Source organism: Rattus norvegicus, chromosome 14, assembly GCF_036323735.1.
Source record: "Rattus norvegicus strain BN/NHsdMcwi chromosome 14, GRCr8, whole genome shotgun sequence".
NCBI classification, from domain to species: Eukaryota; Metazoa; Chordata; class Mammalia; order Rodentia; family Muridae; genus Rattus; species Rattus norvegicus.
In genome coordinates, this window is record NC_086032.1 from 40,792,763 (window position 1) to 40,815,999 (window position 23,237).

Genomic DNA, 23,237 nt, shown 5'->3' on the forward strand with positions numbered 1-23,237 from the left:
AAACTCTCAATTACCATAGATAAACCAAGATATTCTATGACAAAACCAAATTTACACAATATCTTTCCACAAGTCCAGCCCTAAAAAGGATAATAGATGGAAAACTCCAACACAAGGAGAAAAACTATACCATAGAAAAGCAAGAAAGTAATCTTCTTACAACAAACCCAAAAGAATATAGCCACACAAACATAATTCCACTCCTAACAACAAAAATAACAGGAAACAACAATCACTATTCCATAATATCTGTTAATATCAATGGACTCAGTTCCCCAATAAAAAGACGTAGACTAACGGACTGGATATGTAAATAGGATCCAGCATTTTGCTTCATATAGGAAACATACCTCAGTGACAAAGACAAACACTACCTCACAGTAAAAGGCTGGAAAAAATTTTTCCAAGCAAATGGTCCCAAGAAACAAGCTGGAGTAGCCATTTCTAATATTGAATAAAATTGACTTTCAACCAAAAGTTGTCAAAAAAGATAAGAAAGGATACTCATCAAAGGAAAAATCTACCAAGATGAACTCTTAATTCTGAACATCTATGCTCCAAACACAAGGATACCCACATTCATAAAAGAAACTTTACTAAAGCTCAGAGCATACATTGCACCGCACACGATAGTGGGACACTTCAACACCTGACTCTCATCAATGGACAGATCATGGAAACAGAAACTAAACAGAGACACAGTGAAACTAACAGAAGTTATGAACCAAATGGACTTAACAGATATCTATAGAACATTTCAACCTAAAACTTGAGAATATATACCTTCTTCTCAGCACCTCATGGTACCTTCTCCAAAACTGACCATATAATCAATCACAAAACAGGCCTCAACAGATACAAAAAGATTGAAATAATCCCAAGCATCCTATCAGATCACTATGGATTAAGGCTAGTCTTCAACAACAAAAACAACAGAAAGCCCACATACATGTGGAAGCTGAACAATGCCCTAGTCAATGACAACTTGGTCAAGGAAGAAATAAAGAAATAAAAGACTCTTTAGAATTTAATGAAAATGAAGGCACAACATACCTAAACTTATGGAATACAATCAAAGCAGTGCTAAGTGGAAAACTCATAGCTCGGAGTAGCTCTAGAGGAAACTGGAGAGAGCATACATTAGCACCTTGACAGCACACCTAAAAGCTCTAGAACAAAAAGAAGTAAAATACCCAAGGGGAGTAGACTGCAAGAAATAAACTCAGAGCTGAAATCAATCAAGTAGAAACAAAAAGAACTATACAAAGAATCAACAAAACCAGGAGCTGGTCCTTTGAGAAAATCAACAAGATAGATAAACCCTTAGCCACACTAACCAGAGGACACAAAGACAGTATCCAAATTAACAAAATCAGAAATAAAAAGGGAGACATAACAACAGAAACTAAGGAAATTCAAAAATTATCAGTTCCAACTACAAAAGCCTGTACTCAACAAAACTGGAAAATCTGGAGGAATTAGACAATGTTCTAGACAGATACCAGGTACCAAAGTTAAATCAGGATCAGATAAACCATCTAAACAGTCCCATAACCCCTAAAGAAATAGAAGCAGTCATTAAAAATCTCCCAACCAGAAAAATACCCACTACCAGATGGGTTTAGTGCAGAATTCTATCAGACCTAATAGCAATACTCTTCAAACTTTTCCACAAAATAGAAACAGAAGGAACACTACCCGATTCATTCATTGAAACCACAATTATGCTTATACCTAAACCACACAAAGACCCAACAAAGAAAGAGAACTTGAGACAAATTTCCCTTATGAATATCGGCGTAAAATACTCAATAAAATTCTCACAACCCGAATCCAAGAACACATCAAAAAGATCAGTCACCATGATCAAGTAGCTTCATTCCAGGGATGCAAGGTTGGTTCAGTATATGGAAATCCATCAACATAATCCACTCCATAAACAAACTCAAAGGGAAAAACTCACATAATCATCTCATTAGATGCTGAGAAAGCATTTGAAAAAATTCAACATTGCTTCATGAGAAAAGTCTTGGAAAGATAAGGAATTCAAGGCCCATACCTAAACATAATAAAAGCAATATACACCAAACCAGTAGCCAACATCAAACTAAATGGAGAGAATCTTGAAGCAATCCCACTAAAATCAGGGACTAGACAAAGCTGCCCACTCTCCCTACTTATTCAATATAGTTCTCGAAGTCCTAGCCAGAGCAATCAGACAACCAAAGGAGGTCAAAGGGATACAAATTGGAGAAGAAAAAGTCAAATATCACTATTTGCAGAAGATATGATAGTATACTTAAATGACCCCAAAAATTGCAACAGAGAACTCCTATACCTGATAAACAACTTCAGCAAAGTGGTTGGATATAAAATTAACTCAAATCAGTAGCCTTCCTCTACTCAGAGGATAAACAGGCTGAGAAAGAAATTAGGGAAGTGACACTCTCCACAATAGTCACAAATAATATAAAATACCTCGGGTGTGATTCTAACCAAGTAAGTGAAAGGTCTGTATGACAAGAACTTCAAGTCTCTAAAGAAAGAAATTGAAGATGATCTGAGAAGATGGAAAGATCTCCCATGCTCATGGATTGGCAGGATTAATATTGTAAAAATGGCCATCTTGCTAAAGCAATCTACAGATTCAATGCAATCCCCATCAAAATTCCAACTCAATTCTTCATAGAGTTAGAAAGAGCAATTTGCAAATTCATTTGGAATAACAAAAAAGTGAGGATAGTGAAAACTATACTCAACAATAAAAGGACTTCTGGGAGAATCACCATCCCTGACCTCAAGCTGTATTACAGAGCAATCATGATTAAAAGCTGTATGGTATTGGTATAGAGACAGGCAGGTAGATTAGTGGAATAGAATTGAAGATCCAGAAATGAACCCACACACCTATGGTCACTTGATCTTTGACAAAGGAGCTAAACCCATCCAGTGGAAAAAAGAACATTTTCAACAAATGGTGCTGGTTCAACTGGAGGGTCAGCATGTAGACGAATGCAACTCGGTCCATTCTTATCTCCTTATATAAAGTTCAAGTCCAAGTGGATTAAAGACTTCCTCATAAAACCAGATACACTGAAACTAATAGAAGAGAAAGTAGGGAAGAGCCTTGAACTCATGGACACAGAAGAAAAATTCCTAAACAGAACAGAAATGGCTTATGCACTAAGATCAAGAATTGACAATGGGATCTCATAAAACTGCAAAGCTTCTATAAGGCAAAGGACACTGACATTAGGACAAAACGACAACCAACAGATTGGGAAAAGATCTTTACCAATCCTACATCCGAAAGAGGGCTAATATCTAATATATACAAAGAACTCAAGAAGTTAGCCTCCAGAGAACTAAATAATCCTATTAAAAATGGGGTACAAAGCTAAACAATTCTCAGCTGAGGACTAAATGGCTGAGAAGCACCTAAGGAAATGTTTAACAACCTTAGTCATTAGAGAAATACAAATCGAAACAACCCTGAGATTTCACCTTACACCAGTCAGAATGACTAAATCAAAAACTCAGGTGACAACAGATGCTGGTCAGGATGTGGAGAAAGAGGAACACTCCTCCATTGTTGGTGGAGTTGCAAGCTGGTACAATCACTCTGGAAATCAGTCTGGTAGTTCCTCAGAAAATTGGACATAGTACTACCTGAAGACTAGCTATACCACTCCTAGGCATATACCCAAAAGATGCCCCAACATATAATAAGGACACATTCTCCACTATGTTCATAGCAGCCTTATTTTTAATAGCCAGAATCTGGAAAGAGCACAGATGTCCCTCAACAGAAGAATGGATACAGAAAATGTGGTGCATCTACACAATGGAGTACTACTCAGCTATGAAAAACAATGACTTCATGAAATTCTTAGGCAAATGGATGGAACTAGAAAATATCCTGAGTGAGGTCACCTAGTCACAAAAGAACACACATGGTATGCACTCACTGATAAGTGGGTACTAGCCTAAAAGCTGGGAATACCCAAGAAACAATTCACAGACCATATGAAGCTCAAGATAAAGGAAAACCAAAATGTGGATGCTTCATCCTCATTCCAAGGAGGAACAAAATAGTCATGGGGGGAAATACAGAGACAAAGAGTGGAGCAGGGACTGAAGGAAAGGCCATCCAGAGATTTCCCCACCTGGGGATCCATCCCATATGCAGCCACCAAACTCAGTCACTACTGCCAATGCCAAGAAGTACTTGCTGACAGGAGTCTGATATGGATGTCTTCTAAGAGGCTCTACCAGAATCTTACTGATACAGATGAGGGTGCTTGCAGCTAACCATTGGACTAAGCACAGTGATGCCAATGGAGGAGTTAGAGAAAAGACAGAAGGAGCTGAAGGGGTTTGCAACACCATGGGAAGAACAGCAACATCAACCAACCAGACCCCACCAGAGCTCCTAGGGACTAAACTACCGACCAAAGAGTACATATGGAGGTTCCCATGGCTAGCTGCATATGTAGCAGAGCACAGCATTGTTTGGAATCAATAGGAGGAGAAGGCTCATTTTCCCAATGTAAGGGAATGCCAGGGTGTTGAGGTGGGAGTGTGTGGGTGGGCATGGGAGCATCTTCATAGAAGCATGGAGAGGAAAAGGGAGAATGGGAGTGGGGAAAGGGGATAACATTTGAAATATAAATATATAAAATATCCAATAAAAAATGGAAAAAAAGATTTTTGTGACTTAGAAGTTTCTATAAAGAAAATACAGAATTTTCTTTTGAAAATTTTGATAATTTTTAAATTTAAAAATGGAAATATATACAGTTTACAATTTATATCTACAATAGCAACCAATTAGAGAAAAGTACAGTTAACTCAAATAAAGCTTTAGTTATTCATGAGTTTTACTCTAAACCATGGAAGACATGGCGAAACTTGACTAACACACTTGATCCTACAGGAACCTTAAATGACTAAGTATACTGTGAAGAGACACCGTGACCAAGGCAACTCTTAGAAAGCATTTAGTTGGGTGCTTGTTTACAGTTGCAGAAGTTGCATGCTCCCGGGTAGGGAGCATGAATGCACAGAGGCAGGCACTGGAGCAGTAGCTGAAAGCTATGGGAACCTTAAGTGATTAAATATTTCAAAGTAGGTGTATGTATGTATGTATGTATATATATATATGTATGTATTTCTAACTATAACCTTCTCAGTCTATGCCGTGTTACTTGAATGTACTTAGTCATTGTTCTATTGCTATGAGAAGACACCATGACTAAGGCAACATTTAGAAAGGATCGAGTTGGGAACTTGCTCACATCCGTGGAGGTTGCACACTCCTGTGTGGGAGCATGGAAGCATGCATGCAGGCAGGTACTGGAGAAGCAGCTGAGAGCTACATTCTGATCCTTAGGCAGAAAAGAATAGCAAGCCTGGGCCTACTGTGGACTTTTGAAACCTCTAAGCCCACTCCCAGTGACAACTTTCTCCAACAAGGCCACACCTCCTAATCCTTCTAATCCTTTCAAACAGTTCTACTCCCTGGTGACTAAGCATTCAAATGTATGAGTCTATGGGGACCGTTCTCATTCAGACCACTTCAGTCTGTTTGTAGGGCTGGCCTTTGGGATTGAATAACCAATTGGTGTACTCTTCCCTGAGGAAGACTTCCACCACTAGCATTCTTCCACCACTAGCAGTCCTTAGACCTCAACCCCACACAAAGAACTAAATGCAAATAGTATTTTTTAAAATATATTTTTGGTGGGGCTGGGGGAATACCTCAATAGGTAAGAAGTTTTGACCTGCAAGCATGAGGACCTAAGTTTGATCCTCACAACCCATGTAAAAGTAAAAACTAATTAGCATAAGCTTGTAATTGTAGGAGAGGTAGAGACAAGAGGATCTTTGGAGCTTGTTAAATAATTGGTGTAGTCAACAGGCAAGCCCCACAACCCAATGAGAGACGCTGTCTCACAAAAATAAGATTGACTCTCCTAAAGAATGACACTGGAGGTTGACCAGTAGCTCCATGTGCATATGAGTTCATACCTGCACATACACATGTATAAAAATACGTTTTTAAGTACAGAGCTGAATTTGAATTTTGTTCTAAAACACAGTAAGAGCCGGAGGTGGTACCTCGTGTCTATAATCACAGTGCTTGGGAGGCAGAAACAGGAGAATCAGAGCTCAAGGTTATCCTCAGCCACATAATAGATTAAAGCCTGCCTGAACTACATGAAACCCTGTCTCCAAAACATTAAATGAAATAAAAAGGTAAAAAGCAGGAAATGATTTTTGAATAAAAAGAGGAAAATGATTTTTGAGGGAAGGTTCACCAAAAAGAAGTGATTAACCATGGGTTTCACTTTCCTCAGAGCCCTGCTCCCATCCTGGTCATTTGACTACACCATGCTATCCCCAGGAATATCCAGTCACTGTGGTTTTGCACCGTTCTCTTCCTGAAGGCCAGGATACAAGATAACCAAACTCCTAAGGATTTGTCCATAAATTCAGAGTCCGACCTCGTGGCATTCCCCTCTTCTAGTATCTAAGAAGGAATCTTTTTTTACTCCTAAAAATTTGGCAGACTTTTGATGTAGCCCTCTAAATAAAAGAGGGTTTTGTGTCCCCAAATGTATCTCTTAAGTATTTTATATTTCACAGACAAGCATGGCCAACTACTTGTGACTATCATTTGAAAACACACATTTACTAGAGAAGGCCACATTTCCTCCCTTCGCCTCCTCAATACCACAAAGAATGCAGACAATTAATTGGCCCTCTTAAGCACCAGTATGTGTAGATTTACTGCAGAACCTAACCTCCCTCCTCCATACTACCACTTCTGTTTTTCAAGATTTTAAAGATTTTTCTTCCTCTGAAAATGGCCTCTGTTAACCTCATGGAAATTTTCATGAACAAAAAAAAAAAAAAGAAGAAGAACTCTAAAGTTACTCCTTTCCCTCCCAGGAAGGAGCCATGATTGCAAACTGTCATTTCCTTCTCTGTTTTCCTTCCCATCCCACCACTGAAAAATGAAAAGAAATTCATAATTGGGGCTTGGGATATTCCATCTGCTCTGAGGTCACTTGGTTGTGTTTCTCTCAAGAGCTCTAAATCATACGCCATTAGTCAGCTTCCAAATCTCAGCCCTGAGACTAGAAACCCCACAGTGGGTACTACCACTGAGAGAGTAATTGCAGGTAAATGATTTATTTTTTCCTGGTCTAATAAAAAGTCATGAAGGCTGAATACTGAAGTTCTTTGAGACATTATACCAAAGCCAGCGAATGACTAAAGGAACAATAGGCAATTTATAAAGGAGGAAGGAGCAAAGAAATAGAAATAGTGTATAAAACTAAAGCCAACAGGACTTTAAAATAGGTTGGGGGACAGGGTAGGATCAAAACACGTTGTGTAAAAATATCAAAGGAATAATATTGCTTTCAATTCAGGAATTTTATTTTACTAATTAAGTCAACCAAGTCTTAAAACTGCACACAGTCAGAGGCATTAGCTGTTTGAGGCAGCTCTAGGATCGTAGGTCCTCGTTCTGTCCCCACAGGACATCTCAGGACATTTGGTGGTCCACTGATGCCTCGTTTGTCCCTCAATAGCACAAACCTCCAGAGGTGCTCTTGTGCCCGGAAAGTTCTAAAGTCGGATAAATTTACACACATGCTGTAGCCACTGAGGGGGATGTGCATAGGACAGACTCTGTGACAGGCCAGCATTTCCCAGTATTCCCTGAGTTCGAGACCATTCTCACCTAAATAAAATTCACAGAATTCTACAAAACCTTCAGGGATAGTCTGTATGTTCCACAGCCATCCTCCTGCCTCCACTATAAGTGTCCACTCAGTTCTAGATGTCTTGCAGTTCTTACTGAAATATAAACATGTGGAAAGGACTACCATACTGCTTATGGAATTGTCACAGGAAAAACTGCATATTCTCCGCAGACCCAATCCTACCGGCCAAGCTACACTTTCTGTCCGTGGTTGATTGATTCCATGGGTGCACAGCCCACAGGTCCAGCTGTATTCCTTCCTGTCTGTGGGGAATCATTGTTACTCATAGACAAAAATGCTCTGTGCTTAAAAGGAAAAAAAAAACCACCTGGAGATTTTGGTACGGCAACCAATAATGTTGCTGATCTCAATCTTATTAAATCCAGGATGCTTCATTAATCCACCAAACCTTCTGCTTATTTTCCAGGACACGGTAATTTATGAACGACTTGCAGAGAGTTCAAAGTACAAAGAAATTACCCTAAAACACTTGGAACAGTTCGCTACAGAAGGTGAGCGTTATATGGAAACAGAACAGGATTGGGACACAAAGAAGTCATAGACCTTGGATATTTTGCAGGGTTATTGACAGTTTTATTCCATTGGTTATTGATGATGGCTTAGATATTCCTATGCTTAGATATTCCCACCTGTTTTTTCCCTAAAAACAAAAAACAAACAAATAAACCCAAATAAGAAACAAAAAAACTACTCAAATGCTGAGAGACTTTGTCCCCACTTGAAGGAGTCAGGACTTTAAATCGGTGCTACATTTTAGAATGGAAATCACCTAAATGCTTTACTTTGTATCTCATGGAATTAGTTATGGAAAATAAAAGAACTGAACTTTTGTTCTCTGGATAATAAAAAAGAAATGAATACATATATGATTACATAAAAGTCATCCTATTATAACATGACCTATTATCATCATCATCATCATCATCATCATCATCATCATCATCATCATGCCCCACCACATGCCTGTGTCTGTCTAAGGCCTTGGGGTCTGTGGTAAATAATATCAGCCCTGTAGCTGGTCTCCTGAAATGCATGATGACGTGAGACAAGCAGCGCAGGGTCTAGGGAGATGTTTGGTTAGTGTGAGTGGAAGTGGAGGTCATTAAACCTCCTGGCCTGTTACCTGCAGGATGTGTAGCATCTTATTACCGCCACACTTGATTGCAGTGTTCCAATCACCCATCTCCATTTTCAGTCCTGTTTCAGCTAGGCTGACCCCTGCTCATGCCCTTGTCTCCCCGTAATCAAGGCTTTGAAAGGATAAGAATGTTTTCTAAAGACATGGATGGATGGATGCATGCATGCATGCTTCTGAATACAAGGTCATGATTTCTCCAAGTTCCCAAGAATGAAAGATGTCAGAAGTCTACACATCTCAGGTTTATACTGCCCAGCATACAGGCTGTGAAGGTTTGGGTGGGGAGGAGGTCTTGAAGTCTAGACACCTCCACTCTGGTAACAGTATTACACAGTTTCTAGTTCCTCCATTTGAACCCAGCCCCCAACCCTCACATCTCCATCCCATTCTTTCTGACCTCAGGCTGAAGGCTACTTCTGCTCCATTGCAAGTATGTTTCCAGCCAGTTTCCAAAAGAGAGAAAGAAAACCTTGCCTTAATACAGTGCCTCAGATTAAGTTCAGTGGAGTAATCCAGTAGTCGGTAGCTCTGCTCCTTTCTCAGGAGATAGAGCAGACTTGCAGCCAGCGAAGGGGGGCTGGGGAAAGGGAGGGGAAATGGATAGTCTGTGCAGTGAGTGTGGAGAACCCACGTTGTCACAGGAAGCGGATAGCAGGGAGTACGGTGAAATGGCTGAAGGGTGTGAACCACACTCCAGGTTTGGGACTTCATCCTGGGGGACAGCTGGGAGATTTCAAACACAGCCTGCTAAGGTGAGGCTTTTGAAAAAGCCACCCTAGATGTAAATGAAGGGTTAAAGGGACTGGGAACCATCAACAAGGCACAAAATTTTAAAAGCTGGGAGAGCATTCTAGACATTTGATGCCGAGATTTTGTCATAACCGAGCGGACACATCCGCAAATTGTTTGAATTCAGAGAGACTACTCAAAATTGGGTTTTGTTAAACGATGGGAGCATCAGACTAGGGACTAAATCTACCGGGTGTGCTGCCTTTTACAGGGCCGAGGACTTTTTTTTCCTCCATCTTTATTAAATTGGGTATTTCTTATTTAGGGCTCAGGACTTTGTGTTTTGCTGTGGCCGAGATTTCTGAGAGTGACTTTGAGGAATGGCGGGCCGTTTACCAGCGCGCATCCACGTCGGTGCAGAACAGGTTGCTGAAGCTGGAGGAGAGCTACGAGCTCATCGAAAAGGTGTGTGTGTAGCGCTCTTGCCTTTAGAAAGTGCGTTTCTACAGATGTCCGTTCTTTGCTTGGGACCAGTAGAGTCAAAAAGCAGTATGCGTAAAGGCGTTCTGGTAGTAGTCTAGGGACTCACTAAGTTCCCTTCCTGGCATGGACCAGGAAAGACAGAAGGCAAACCTATAGAGAAGGTAAAGAAGCAGTTTAATGCTTTCGGGATGGGAGGGGCCTAAGGCTGAAGGTCTAACTGGATGCTGGCTCAGGTATGTTATAGGGCTCCTGGGCCCCTCCTCTTCCCTTACTGGCTCCCATGTCTTCAAGTTCTTCTCACAATGCATTCTGGGAACAAGAAGCTGCTGACCCAGGAAGCCCGCTTTTACTTTCTACCTGTGTCCCTCTAGCTCTCATGCATCTATTTGATGACAAGCCTTACTATTGAGTCTCAAGATCAGTTAACTAATAAATCTTGATATGGTCTAAAATCTTTCCCAAAGGGCCCAAGGACTAGGTGTTATCATATATAGATCTTTGCTGTCTCTAGTTGTACATCATGAGTGGGTTCTGAATACAATACATAGTGGGTTCTCCCTGCTAGCGTATCCCATTGCTTCTGCATCACTGAAGACTTGGGTCATGTACGCACACAGGCAGGCATGTATTCAAAAGCATGGGGACATCTGCACAGAGGCAAATGTGCACACACAGGCACATACATATACAGACACAGACATAATGTGTGTTTATAATCATTGTGTTTATATAATATGACATGACGCAGATTTGTGAATTTTTAATAGACTGTAATACAACAGTCAATAGCCTGGTACTTTCTCCTGCATTCATTTGGGCCATAACTACTTACTATGCTCCATTATGGTTTCCGTCAAATGCCTTCATTTTACTTGGTGACACAGCCTCTTCGGGCTGACAGTGGTAGATATCCCGTTACTGGCGCTGCATCTGTAGTGTGAATTCTTGTCTCCTTAAGTAACGACAACAAACACTGTTGCCGTCGTAACTGTGTGCCTAGCTCTACGGTGGCACTTCCGCCTATTGGCATGTTAGTCCTTTTGAGGGACTAATTGCCTCCACTTACAGATGAGGAAACACCGGTGACAGAGACACCAAGAGCTCAAAAGAGGATTGCAGCCCCTGTGCGCTGATGTATCTGAGGGCCTTCACTGTAGCTTAAACTCGCCAGTCTCTGCCCTGTTACCTGATTCCCTCAGTCCTCCCTGGGTGCAGCATGGATCAAGGGAGCCTCTGAGGTGCAGTTCACCTGGTCTTGCCTGCAGGTGGTAAGGTTGACATTTTCCCCTTCTCTGCTATGGAACTAGTTACTTCCCCTGTTGGAAGGGAACTAGGACTAAGACCTTCCAGGCTTAGCTCCCCTTCACCCACATCCACCCCACTCTGCTCCCCACACCCTCCCCTTCATGTAATACTGGGGAACATCTTATTCTAGCTGTAGGTGCTTTTTCTCAGACACATGTAAATGCTACATGTAACATGTCTCTGTAAAACACTGTAATCAGTTTAGGGATGGTAGCTTGTTTCCCATATAACTTAAGAGATATTATATCTCTTATACTTGCATATTATTTACAAGGAAGCTAACTAGATGATACACAGCTATGATTAAAAACTTTTAACTGGGCTACACATTCAACCACTATCCAGCAGATGGCAATCATGAGTTACATTAAAATTTAAGTTTCCTCAGGGACTTGCTTTTTTTTCCCCCTTAAATAGTCTACAAATACAGGAAAGAAAAAAAACAAAACAAAACAAAACAACAACAAAAACCTCCTAAAGACTGTCTCTAATAGGAACAAAAGAAGAATTTAGAGCTAACTGGTTTTTAACATTGTGGTAACCCCCATGTTGAGAAATCTGTGATGTAGAACAGTAGGGAGACAAAGTCCCTTCCTCAGCCTGCCTGTTCCAAGTAAGAACAGTGTTTTGTTTGCTTTCCTACTCCAAACATAGGATTCTCCTCTCACCCTTTATTTAACAGTCACAGAATGATTAAGGTGTACTAGATCACAGGGTTGCTAAGCAAATAAGGATGACCCTCTGAGGCTCTAGACACCACTGTGGTCTGCAGATTCCCTAGGTGAGGAACTTCAAGGAAGGTCCGAAGGAAGCTTTGGAAATAGCTCTGCAGAAATTGTTTTGCCAGTTAGAGACCCGTAGTAGTTGCGGGACTAGGGGCTGTGAGGACCACGGGGCTTTACTCTGTGTGAGTCTGGGCACGATGGCTCCGAGGTTGGTCTGAGGTTCCCTTCTGTAAAAATCGGCTGAGTTGGCTTTCAGAAGCTGTGGTTACTGCCCTTACAAACAGCCCAGTGAGACACCAAAGAGACCACCAGTTCCAGAGGTGTTTCACCTGGCTGTAAATTTAGCTGTCGTGGCCTCAGAGTTCCTCTGCATTGCCTTCCTTGCCCGAGACACACTGCTGTGCAATCTTTATGACTTTGGAAGCCATTAGCACGTAGACAGTGCTATCGAGCTGAACGTGGAGGACAGAACGGCTCGTTTCTCAATGGAGAGTGGTTCTCACTTTTCTCTTTCTTTTTAGAGCAGAGTCCATTTTCCAAACAAAACATTGGTAAATCATAAAGTATACAATTGGTGACAGCCAAGCTGCCACAGTTAGCATGAAGGGAAGAGAGGAGACCCCCACCCCAGCTCCGTCCTCTGCCTCATGGTGGTCCATGAGGAGCCTCACAGGACTCTGGGCACCACTCAGCGCAATATGAAAACTGTATTATGTTACATCTGTGTGCGGATGTTTTAGGAATGTGCTTTTTAAACCATCAGAGCATCACTGCCGTGCAGGATGCTTCTGAGTGCATTAGAATGAGCGATACAAGACGCCATGGAGACACAGTAATCACGTTACATTGAAAACATTCTAAAGTGGGGAGATTTGGAGAGCTTCTCCTTAAACACAATATTTTTAGTATATGACAGAGTAAGTGAAATTTTTATAGTATAATTAAAGTCGTGGTTATAAACTCTCATATCCCTCCACTGTTTGTCCAAACTAGAGACTTGGTTTTTAAATTTTAGTTAAACCCCTTCTTCCTTTGGGAGTTAAAACTCCTACATAAGCGTGAAGCTATGTGGCCAGGCATGGTGACACACACCTTTAATCCCAGCACTCAGGAGGCAGAAGAAGAGGGAGGACTGTTTGAAGCCAACCTACTCTACATAGATAGATCCAGGCTAGCTGGTGCCACACAGCGAGTGCAACCCTTTCTCAAAAGGATGGATGGATGGATGGATGGATGGATGGATGGATGGATGGATGGATGGAAGATAGATTGACCCAAATAGAGAATACTGACAGTCATTCTTTATTGTGACCCTGTTCCTTTTCTTCCAAGACACCCATGTCTTAAAATTTACTGGCTTTATTCTCCAGGGCCATGCCACAGGGAACAGAATGTGGGAGGCTTAAAAATGTTTCAGACACTGTCCTCTCTGTGGACAGTTATCGTTAGAGAAGATTGTGGATTTAGCGTCTATGGTGTTTGGGTGCCAGCGTTTGCATTCCTATCGTAGACTCTTAAGAATAATAAAAAAATTCTAATGCTGTGAGATGGTTCTAGAATAGATTCCAAGTTCTTTGTTACTGAGTATAAAATGAAAGGTGACATTTATTACTAGGAAAGGCCAAGTCCCTCAGCAGTTAGACAGTAGAGGGGACTAAGGTACGGAGGGGCTGGCGTCCTGACGGGTCCGCCCACGGTCTTGACCCACTTTGTGGTCTGCAGCACCTCCTCTTATCTTCGTCACCGTCTGAGAGAATTTACAGTTGCCTCATTTTGCAGACACAAACTCGACCTGTTTTGTTTTCCTTCGCCTCCTCCTTTTGGGGGATAGACACTATATTCAGAATCAACATTTCACCCTAGAAAGTCACTTCAGGTGTGCTCTCTGTTTTGAAAAAACAGACTATTTTTAAAACAGACTTAAGTTTTTGATCCATTTAATTATGTGCCCTTAGAAAGGATTATAAGTAACAATAATTAGAAGGTTTTGAGGTTCCAGTGGTGATTGTCTCTGTGAAGTTTCTCACCCGCTTACTGTAATCTCTTTAATTTTATTCTAACATTTCTACGACATGTAAATTACTTCTGCCTCATTCCCATAAGATGCTGCTATATTCCTTTGAAATTAGCAGAGCATAGGCCTCTGGCTTAACCTTCACACAACTAAATTATTGGTTGAAATTTGTGTTTTCATAGTAGCTACAGGAGTTTTTCTTTAATATTTATATTCATTTGTTTCAATGGGAAAAAATTCATTTTAACCCTGCTGGTAGATGCATATGCCTTCTCATGGTATCTACCTTTGCAAATGCAGGTCATGTACTCAAGAGTTGGAGAAAGCCGTGGAAAATGCAGCATATGCAGACCGAGCACAGATAGACACAGTATTTCCCTGGTGACAAAAGTTTTATTTTTGTTTCAAGTTTTAAGTTGGGAAATATGTTTTTCAAAGTGATCATATTTTTTCATCTGTCAACATTTTTTTTTCAAAATCAGATTATGAGGCAGAAGGTCCTTTATGAGCTTGAGAGTGAAATCAGAATGACACTTTGATCTCATTTGATACGATACTTCAGTATCATCTCGCCCGCTCTGCAGTCTGTGATTAACGTGATCATCTGCTAGCCTGACGCTTGCAGTGACGAGAGCGGTGACAGTGACCACCCTACCCATCACTCTGTCCTTGGTGTTTGACTTTATGGCCTGTGTTCATCACTCAGTAAATACTTGATGAATAGATGAATACACACACACACACACACACACACACACACACACACACACACACACAAAGGGATGAAGCCCTAGACACTGGGGCAAGATATTAAGGTGGGATATTAAAGTCATGATCTTTTTTCTCCCTTTATCTCCTTTATTTTTCCCCAAAATCTAGTTGATATTTTGAGGATGTTAATAGATTACATCCATGTGGTACAATGTAGACCAACCATGACATCCGTGTAACTGGGTCCAACAGCCTTGTGCCCCTTGCAGCATGTGGCAAGAAGTGGCTTAAGAGTTTAGTAAAGAAATACTGAACTTAATAGAAAACAGGACTTTTCTTGAACGCTGAGGGCTGCCAGGTTCACAGAGACTTGGGAATCACAGTGGAATGCCTCCTCAGATAAAGCTACCACATCTATTCTTAGTAGCTGCAAATGCCACACGAAAAGCTAGATGAACGTTTATGTGGTGTACTCGGGACTGTGCAGTTTAGAATTCCAGTAGTTTCCTATTTTACCATTTGCTTGAGGACATCTGCAGCTCGTCAGCTCATCTGCAAGACAAACCTGCCCCTTTCTGCACAGTGACTAAGCTTCAAGTCTTCTACTCTTCGCCTGATTGGTTTTTTTCCTCGGTGTCAGAAGTCAAACTCCAGGTTTCACTCATGCCTGTCAGGCAACAGCACCTCAACTCAACTCTTGGATGCCCTAAGTCTTTAGTTCAGGGATCTCTAAAGTAAATGTGCAAGATGGTCCGGTAGGATGGTCAGAAAGATGGTGGACCTTCTGATTGTTCATCTCATCTTTTTTGTATCAGTTTTAATATTATGAACAAGTTTGGTTTTTGGAGATGTGTCATCGTCTTAGTTAAGGTTTCATTGCTGTGAAGAAACACCATTACCAAGGCAACTCTTATAAAAGAAAACATTTAATTCTGGGCTGGCTTACAGTTTTAGGGGTTCAGTCCATCCATTATCATCGTAGCAGAAGCATGGCGCCATGCAGGCAGACATGGTGTGGGAGGCCCTGAAAGTTCTACATCTTGATCCAAAGACAGCCAGGAGACTGGATTCCACACTGGTAGGAACCTGAGCATAGAAGACCTCAAAGCTCTCCTGCACTTTCTCCAACAAGGCCACACCTCCTCCAATAAGGCCACACCTTCTAATACTGCCATTCCCTGTGGCCAAGCATTCAAACACAGGAATCTGTGGGAGCCATACCTATTCGACGATGTCCGTCATATAGGTTAAAAAATACTCGAGATTTTTTCCCTACTGTATACTACACAAAAAAGTTTAGTACGATCTAATTTCATCCCCCGAAGAGTACTATTAAATCAGTAATTTCGCTCTCTTCTTGTTGTTGTGAAAGTAGCTTCCTGGGTAGCTTAAGTTACTCACTACAGGATATACCTACGCTGTTAGCTGGCCGGACAGGGATTGAAAACAAAGTTCTGTCTTACTTTCAGTCTCATGTGGAGAGTCTGTGTGTTAGGCTGCCAGGTCGGTTTAAAAGAAAATAATATATAAAAATACTAAAGAAAATAATATATAAAAATACTGGAAAGGAAAAAAAGAAGCATAATAAAGTGTGCAGTTTTATAATCACTAGACCAGCATTCGGGATAAGAGTGGGCTCACTCGGGACCACTCCATTAATTAAGCGAGGCAGCCCATACCCTGTAGTATACGCCTTAAAAAAATGGACATACGATGTTCATGGTTTCCCTTCGAATTAGAGTACCTGCGATTTCCTGCTGTTTCTGATCACACGCTCCCTTTTGTGGTAGAAGTGCTCCCCTCTTACCAGCTCCCCTCGGTTGACTTTCCACCCTTGGCATGGCAGGCGGGCAGGCGTCTGACTCCGATAAGATAGAGTGTTGTTTTTGCCAGCCACACCCAAATCCCTTCTCAAAGCCTGATTCTTTTCAGCTGGGTGTGCGGAGCTCTGGTCTTACTTGCCAAGTCCTTGGCTTTATGAGTTCAAGTAATTTCTGCGGTTCAAAGGAAAATATCAAGTCAAAGCCTTTTTCTTGGCCGTAGAAGAGTGACCCAGTTGCATGGATGTCTCCAGAAGCATCCAGCCAGCATTCCTGTGAATTAATGTCCTTAGTTTAAACACCGTAACCCAGCTTGAACTAAAAGGGAAGAGGTAGGAGCTCTTTTGTAAATGAACCCACAACATGGCGCGCTAAAGGATGCCGAGGAGAAAAGGCCCAGAGGCCAGTGTCTGCACAGTGCAGACCACAGAAGAGCCTGGCTGGCTTGGAGAATTAGTTTGTGGTACGGATGTGAGCTCCAGGCACAGCCCGACCCCGGGATCACCAAAGTTTAAGACTGAAGAACTGTGGCCTCTTAACTGGGCACCAGCCTCTAGAGCAGCACCCACCAGACCATGCCGCTGTGTGGTGACAGGCAGGCGACCTCTGGCTATCATCCATGTTAGGTGGATCATGGAGACCAGCTCAGATCTGCATGGTATCTCGGCAAGCACTTTATCAGCGGGGCCATGTCCTCAGTCCCCAGACACTGCATTCCTACAATGTGAAACAATGTTTCTCTGATGAAAACTATTACATACAGTTAAGAAGCTTTTCCTGAAGTGCAGGATTGCAGGGAGGGGTAAAGGCCTGGGAACTGAAGACCGGAAGCCAGGCCAAGGAGAAAGGGAGAGATTAGACCAGGCCAGAGTATTCCATGGAGAAGGAGGCAGGTGCAGAGACGGAACAACTACCTCTGTTCTGCATTCACAGGCCTGCTCGTGCCAGCCCGGTGCCCGCACTCACCCTCTACCCTTCTTTGCCGGAGCACGGCTACCTCTGTCTGTTTACATACTGTCTTTAGCTGTTTTTATGTGGTAATGATAGGACTCAGTTCCTTCAGAGAATTGCGACTCTCTGAGCCTGAACTACTTATGTTTTTTTAGAGAAAAGCAGGTTGACCATCCGTCTCCAGACCAACAGTGAGGTCCTCAGACCAACACTATAGGGAACTGCACATTCCCAGGCCTCCAATGAGCTCTGGTCAAATGAGAAATTAGTTCATGTGCAGAGCCCCGTGGTGTGTCACTGGACCCCTGAGGATTCTAATGCCTGCTAAGGTGAGGTACCCTCACTGAGGGCAGAGCAAGGCAGAGTTTAATAGAAACGTTTCCAGTGATACCTTTCTCTTTTTCTTAGAGACGGGCTTTCACTCTCAAACTCACTACTTTAGCCCCACCTCATTTCCAACTCACTGTGGTCCTCCTGCCTCGGTGTCCTGAGTGCCGAGATTACAGACATGAGCCACCATGCCTGGCTTGCTTGATAACTTATGAATTTCATGATGGAAAGAGCTCACAATGGTATCTCCAATATCTTGCTGCGATCTCCCTCCTTCCTTGATATTTATGAATGGATGGATGGATGGATGGATGGATGGATGGATGGATGGATGGATGAGGATACCTGTGTAAAGCAGCTAATCTGTAACTATGAAACTGGGATCTGCATGTGGGAAGAAGGACTAGGGTAACCCTATCAGGATGGCTCAGAACTGGGACTGAAAAGCGCTCTTATGAGCAGAAGGCTCAGTGTGGGAGGCAAATGTTTAAAGACCTGACGCTTGCATCAGTTTCCTTCCCACCTGGGTCCTCTGGCATGGGCTGATGATCTGCTCCTGTCATAGCTCAGCTGTTCCTCTCTTTGACTCCAGAGAGTATCCAACCTCCTTGCATCTACAGCCTTTCTTCTGCTTAGGAAATACTAGGTGTCCCTTCACCCTCACCTTCCCAGACGCAGTCCTATTTTACACAGACATCAGGGTTGCTGTGTCTTGCTAGGTTGTGTGTGTGTTTACTCCAGGGGTAACATCCTGCGTATCGGCATTGCGTCTTTATCTTTAGAGACTGCTGCCACACAGACCTTGTTACCCTCAGAAGCGTGAATTCTGATTTCCTCCATTTACAGCCTAACAGTGTAAATACTGATGACCTGCTCGCTAATGTGAAAGTGTAGGTTACTCTGAAGGCTGTCGCTCAGCAGAGTATGTGCATTTGACAGGAAAACCACGGTTTCTATAGCCGTCTTAATACATGGTACTGACATATACTTGACGTTCTCAAATATTCTATATGAAAGTTTTTATGTTCACTGGGGTAGAAATTTTACATTTGTCTCCCCTTTTAAGAAGACTGGATACTTTAGAGACACCTAAAGAAAAAATAAGATTATTGAGGGCTTTGGTGGGTAAGTAAGTATTATTTCACAATTTTTCTTTGATAACTAAATGCATAATATGTCAAAGAGTCATCAACCTGAAACCTTTATAACATTTGGCGTGATGACATTTTGAAAGTAAAATTAGCATTTAGGATTTTTTTCATTCCATGAATACCATGGGAATTTCCTGATGTTTCAACACATTCTGAATATGTAAGTCCCACAGCAGCCATTAATGACCATCTGTGTAGGGTAATACATTATTTGGGGTGAAATTGATTACTGCCTGAACACTTTGGTGCAGTGATCGGGAAAAGCACGCAAAGTTCACATCTTTCCTTTTTTTCCTAATGACAGCTGTGTAGCTAAACGTATTAATTTCCAAAAGCAAAGCAGCCTGTCACTCAAGATCCTACTCTCACAGTAAATGACATCAGAGGAAAAGGACAGGAGGCGGCTGAGCTTCCGCTGGCGGAGGTGACTGCCATTCTCACTGGTGACTCGGGAAGCAAACAGCTCTGGGGTACAGCACTTCTCTGTTCAGACCCAGTTAGGACAGCTGCAGTTCTGCTGGATGCTCAGAACTGTTTGTCACACGCTTGTCACACGTGTAAAACCTCTTGTGAGGATAGCCACCTACACACGCCATGCTATCCTGCTCACGCCTCCGTGGGTACCTGACTGGCCCTATGTCTTTGGTTCTTTACATTATTTCTGCTTGGCTTGAAAATGTCTCCCTTTGCCAGGATAAAACCAGACTCTTTCCTTCTTTCAAATATGATTTCAACATGATCTCTCCAGTGAAGTCATTTCATTTTTATAGCTTTGTGTGTGGTAATGTGTACCTATATATTTTCTGAGCTCATTTTCCTCCCGAGAGTAAAGCTGGGAACTACACAAATATATGTGTTCATATAACTCACATGGCTGTTTGTATCGTGACTCACACTAATTATCTAGTTACCCCAGTGTTTCGTGAAACACATTACAAAAGATGGTCTTTTTTTAGTTTGGACACTTCCAGTGGTTTCTTTCTGAACAATCTCCATTGATGTTAAAAGGGCCTCCCTTAGAATCAAACCTCCCATAGAATATTTCAGATCTGAGCACAGCTGCATCTTTATTCTCGAGGGTTTATGAGCCAGAATGATGTAACGGCAAATACCCTAAAGTAGATACCAAGAGTTGATGGCGTCTCGGTGTGCGAGCTGGAAAACAGACAGCAAAGCCGCATCATGGACGGTAAGCCTGTCTGCCCCTTCTCCTTGAACTTGGTGATAATTATTCATCAGGCTCTGAGAGATACTAGATACTAGATACGAGAGATGATATAATACTATCTTCTTTAAAAAGGAGAGATGCCGGGGTTGGGGATTTAGCTCAGTGGTAGAGCGCTTGCCTAGCAAGCACAAGGCCCTGGGTTCCAACCCCAGCTCCGAAAAAAAGAAAAAGAAAAAGAAAAAAGGAAAGATGCCTTTCCATTTCTGTGTCATGCTAAATATTGTATATCAGGAGTGTCTGACAGCCGTCCAGGGGACTCAGAACAGGCTGAGAAAAACATGGTCTCAATGGTAGCAATATTTTGGAACATTTGGGGTTGGATTTTGTCTTGTTTGTCACTCAGGGATTCGCTCTCAGTGCACAGGGATGAAAAGATAAATAACCGACCCCATGTTTCAGCAAACCTCCCAGAGTCCCACATTCAAACGCCTGATCTTAACACAGGTTGAGTGTCCCATGCCTGACGCGCTCAGACCCAAAGTGTCTATGGGATTTGTTTGCTGTTTTGTTTTGTTTTGTTTCCCAGATTTGGGACTTACCTACATAGTAAGAATCTTTGGGAATGAGACCCAAATGCTAACACGGAATTCATTTTTTTTCATATATCCCTCACTCACACGACTGAAGGTGGTTATGTATTCTAATTATCCACATCTTATTGCACCTACAGTTTGACTGCCACCTGTCACCCGACATCACGTGTAAGTTTTCCCATTTGTGACATCACATTGGTACTCGAACACGTACAGATTTTGTACCATTTCAGAGTTTTCTATTGTAAGGGCTCAATCGGCGTGGTAAATGAAAACGTGTGTTAAAAAAAAAAAAAGTTAGCAGAATTCTGAGCACAGAGCTAAAAGAAGTAGTAACATTTGAATTTGGCTTCATTGTATGAGTCAGGTGTCACTAGACAAAGGTTGAGGGAAACGGTGGGGCTGTATGTGTAGACATACTGTACAAGTACCTTCCATCTACATAGACTTGGCCTTCTATCACTTGTGGACAAGGCTATTGGAGGGCTAATTTAGCACTCATTCCCACCCATCCTTCTGCATGGAGACTAGGAAAGCTAAATGCATAATTAGGGACAGCCGTGTAACAGAGCCTGTCCAACTGGCCTTGTTTGGAAATACGTTGGGGCTTGTGCTCTGCTTACCAAATGAGATACAGACATCCTTGGTATTGACTCCTTGCTCTTGACCTCAGAGTAGCCATTTTAGTTGTGCCCAGGACAACCACTCTGAAATATTAGATGGAGTTTAGTGTTGACTATGGAGATGTAGTTGAGTTCACTACCTACCTCAAACCTATGTACATGAGAAAAACCAAGCCTTCCCCTACATCACTGGGAAGGGTTTTCTATTGCAGCTGCATGCACCCCCAGCTGATGCAGGCATAAACTGCATACACATGTAGCATGTGCTCACTTCATGTCTTAGCGCTAAGCCTTGGTAATTCCTGAGACGTTTGTCTTGACTGTTGCATAATAATGAGACTTGTCTTGATTATTGCATTTGTTATGGTAATCTGTGTTCAGTAACCTTTGCTATGGGAATTGTTTTGAAACATCATAAACTTAATAAACGTGGCGTTCTTGTGGCTCCATCAGCCAGCCATTCCTCTATCTCCCTCCCTGCTTGCTCTCTGAGCCACAATATTAAAAGTAGATTCACTCTCCTGTCACTTTTAGGCAGAAGGCAGAGCTGAAGGCCCCTCATTTTAAACCCAAAGCTGGAGATTGTTAAGCTAAGCAAGGAAGGCACATCTAAAGCCAAGAAAGGCTAAAAGCTTCTCTTTTTTCACCCAATAGCCAAGTCCTGACTATCATTCTTAAAGGAAGTTCAAGTCCCGTTCCAATGAACACATGAGTGATACAAAAGCCAAACATTATCCCGACGCTGATGTGCAGAGCATCTTAGGGGTTTGTTAGGAGATCAAACCTGCTAAAACATTCCTATAAGCCAAAACCTAATTCAAAGCAAGCTCTTGGCATTGGTGGTTACAGCACCCCACCCCCACTCCCAAGCAAGCTTTTAACCTCTTCAGTTCTGTGAAAGCAATAGAAATAAAGGAGCTGAAGAGAAGAGTTCAAAGCCAGCAGGTTGCCTAGGGCTTTAACTGAGGAGTCTGTCTCAGTACATGGGGGTTGAGGTCAACCAACAAGCTCCAATGCAGAAGATGCAGAAGATATCCAGAAAGTCTAGCTGAAATATTTGATGATGAGATCTACGTTTGCAAACAGACTTTCAGTGAGGATCAAACAAGTTTCTAATTAGAAAAAGAAGCCACCCAGATTATTCATAGCTTAAAAAAAAAAATCAGTGCCTGACTTCAAAGGGACACATTGGGTCAGATACAGCTGGTGACTAAGGTAAACAGGTGCACACTTGCCATCCTGGAAGTCTTGGGGCCTTTAAGGGGTGCACTATAGAAAATGTACTCTTCCAGTAACCTATATGTGTAATGACAAAGCCTGTGTGACATTTCTGTGTATTATACGGTGTGCTGAACATTTGGTGTTTATTACTGACACATAACAGCTCGGGGGAAAAAATTATTTCAAAATCTTACCGCTCATTGACAATGCACCTGGTCACGCAATGGTTTTAACAGACTTATAAACACAAGAAGATTAATGTTCCCATGCCTGCCAGTACAACATTCACTGTGCAGCCCACGAATCAATGTGCAAACTCAACTTTTAAGTCTCACTACTTAAGAAAAACCTTCCATTAAGGCTATCAGTGCAGTGGATACTGATTCTCTGGTGGGTCTGGGGAAGTTGAAAAGCTTTTGGAGAGGATTCACCATCCTAGATGCCGTTGTGTTTCACAATATGTCGTAAAAATAACAATA

The 23,237-nt window shown here is 42.0% G+C and overlaps 1 protein-coding gene across 9 annotated transcripts in view; it reads left to right on the plus strand.

The window, feature by feature from the left end:
- Positions 1 to 23,237, plus strand: part of Atp8a1 (ATPase phospholipid transporting 8A1) — a 242,534-nt gene that overhangs the window by 123,831 nt on the left and 95,466 nt on the right. For all 9 annotated transcript variants that reach the window (XM_039092730.2, XM_063272922.1, XM_063272923.1 and 6 more), the window contains 2 exon segments: positions 8,203 to 8,287; positions 9,989 to 10,128. In XM_039092730.2, the coding sequence (XP_038948658.1) occupies positions 8,203 to 8,287; positions 9,989 to 10,128 (225 nt within the window).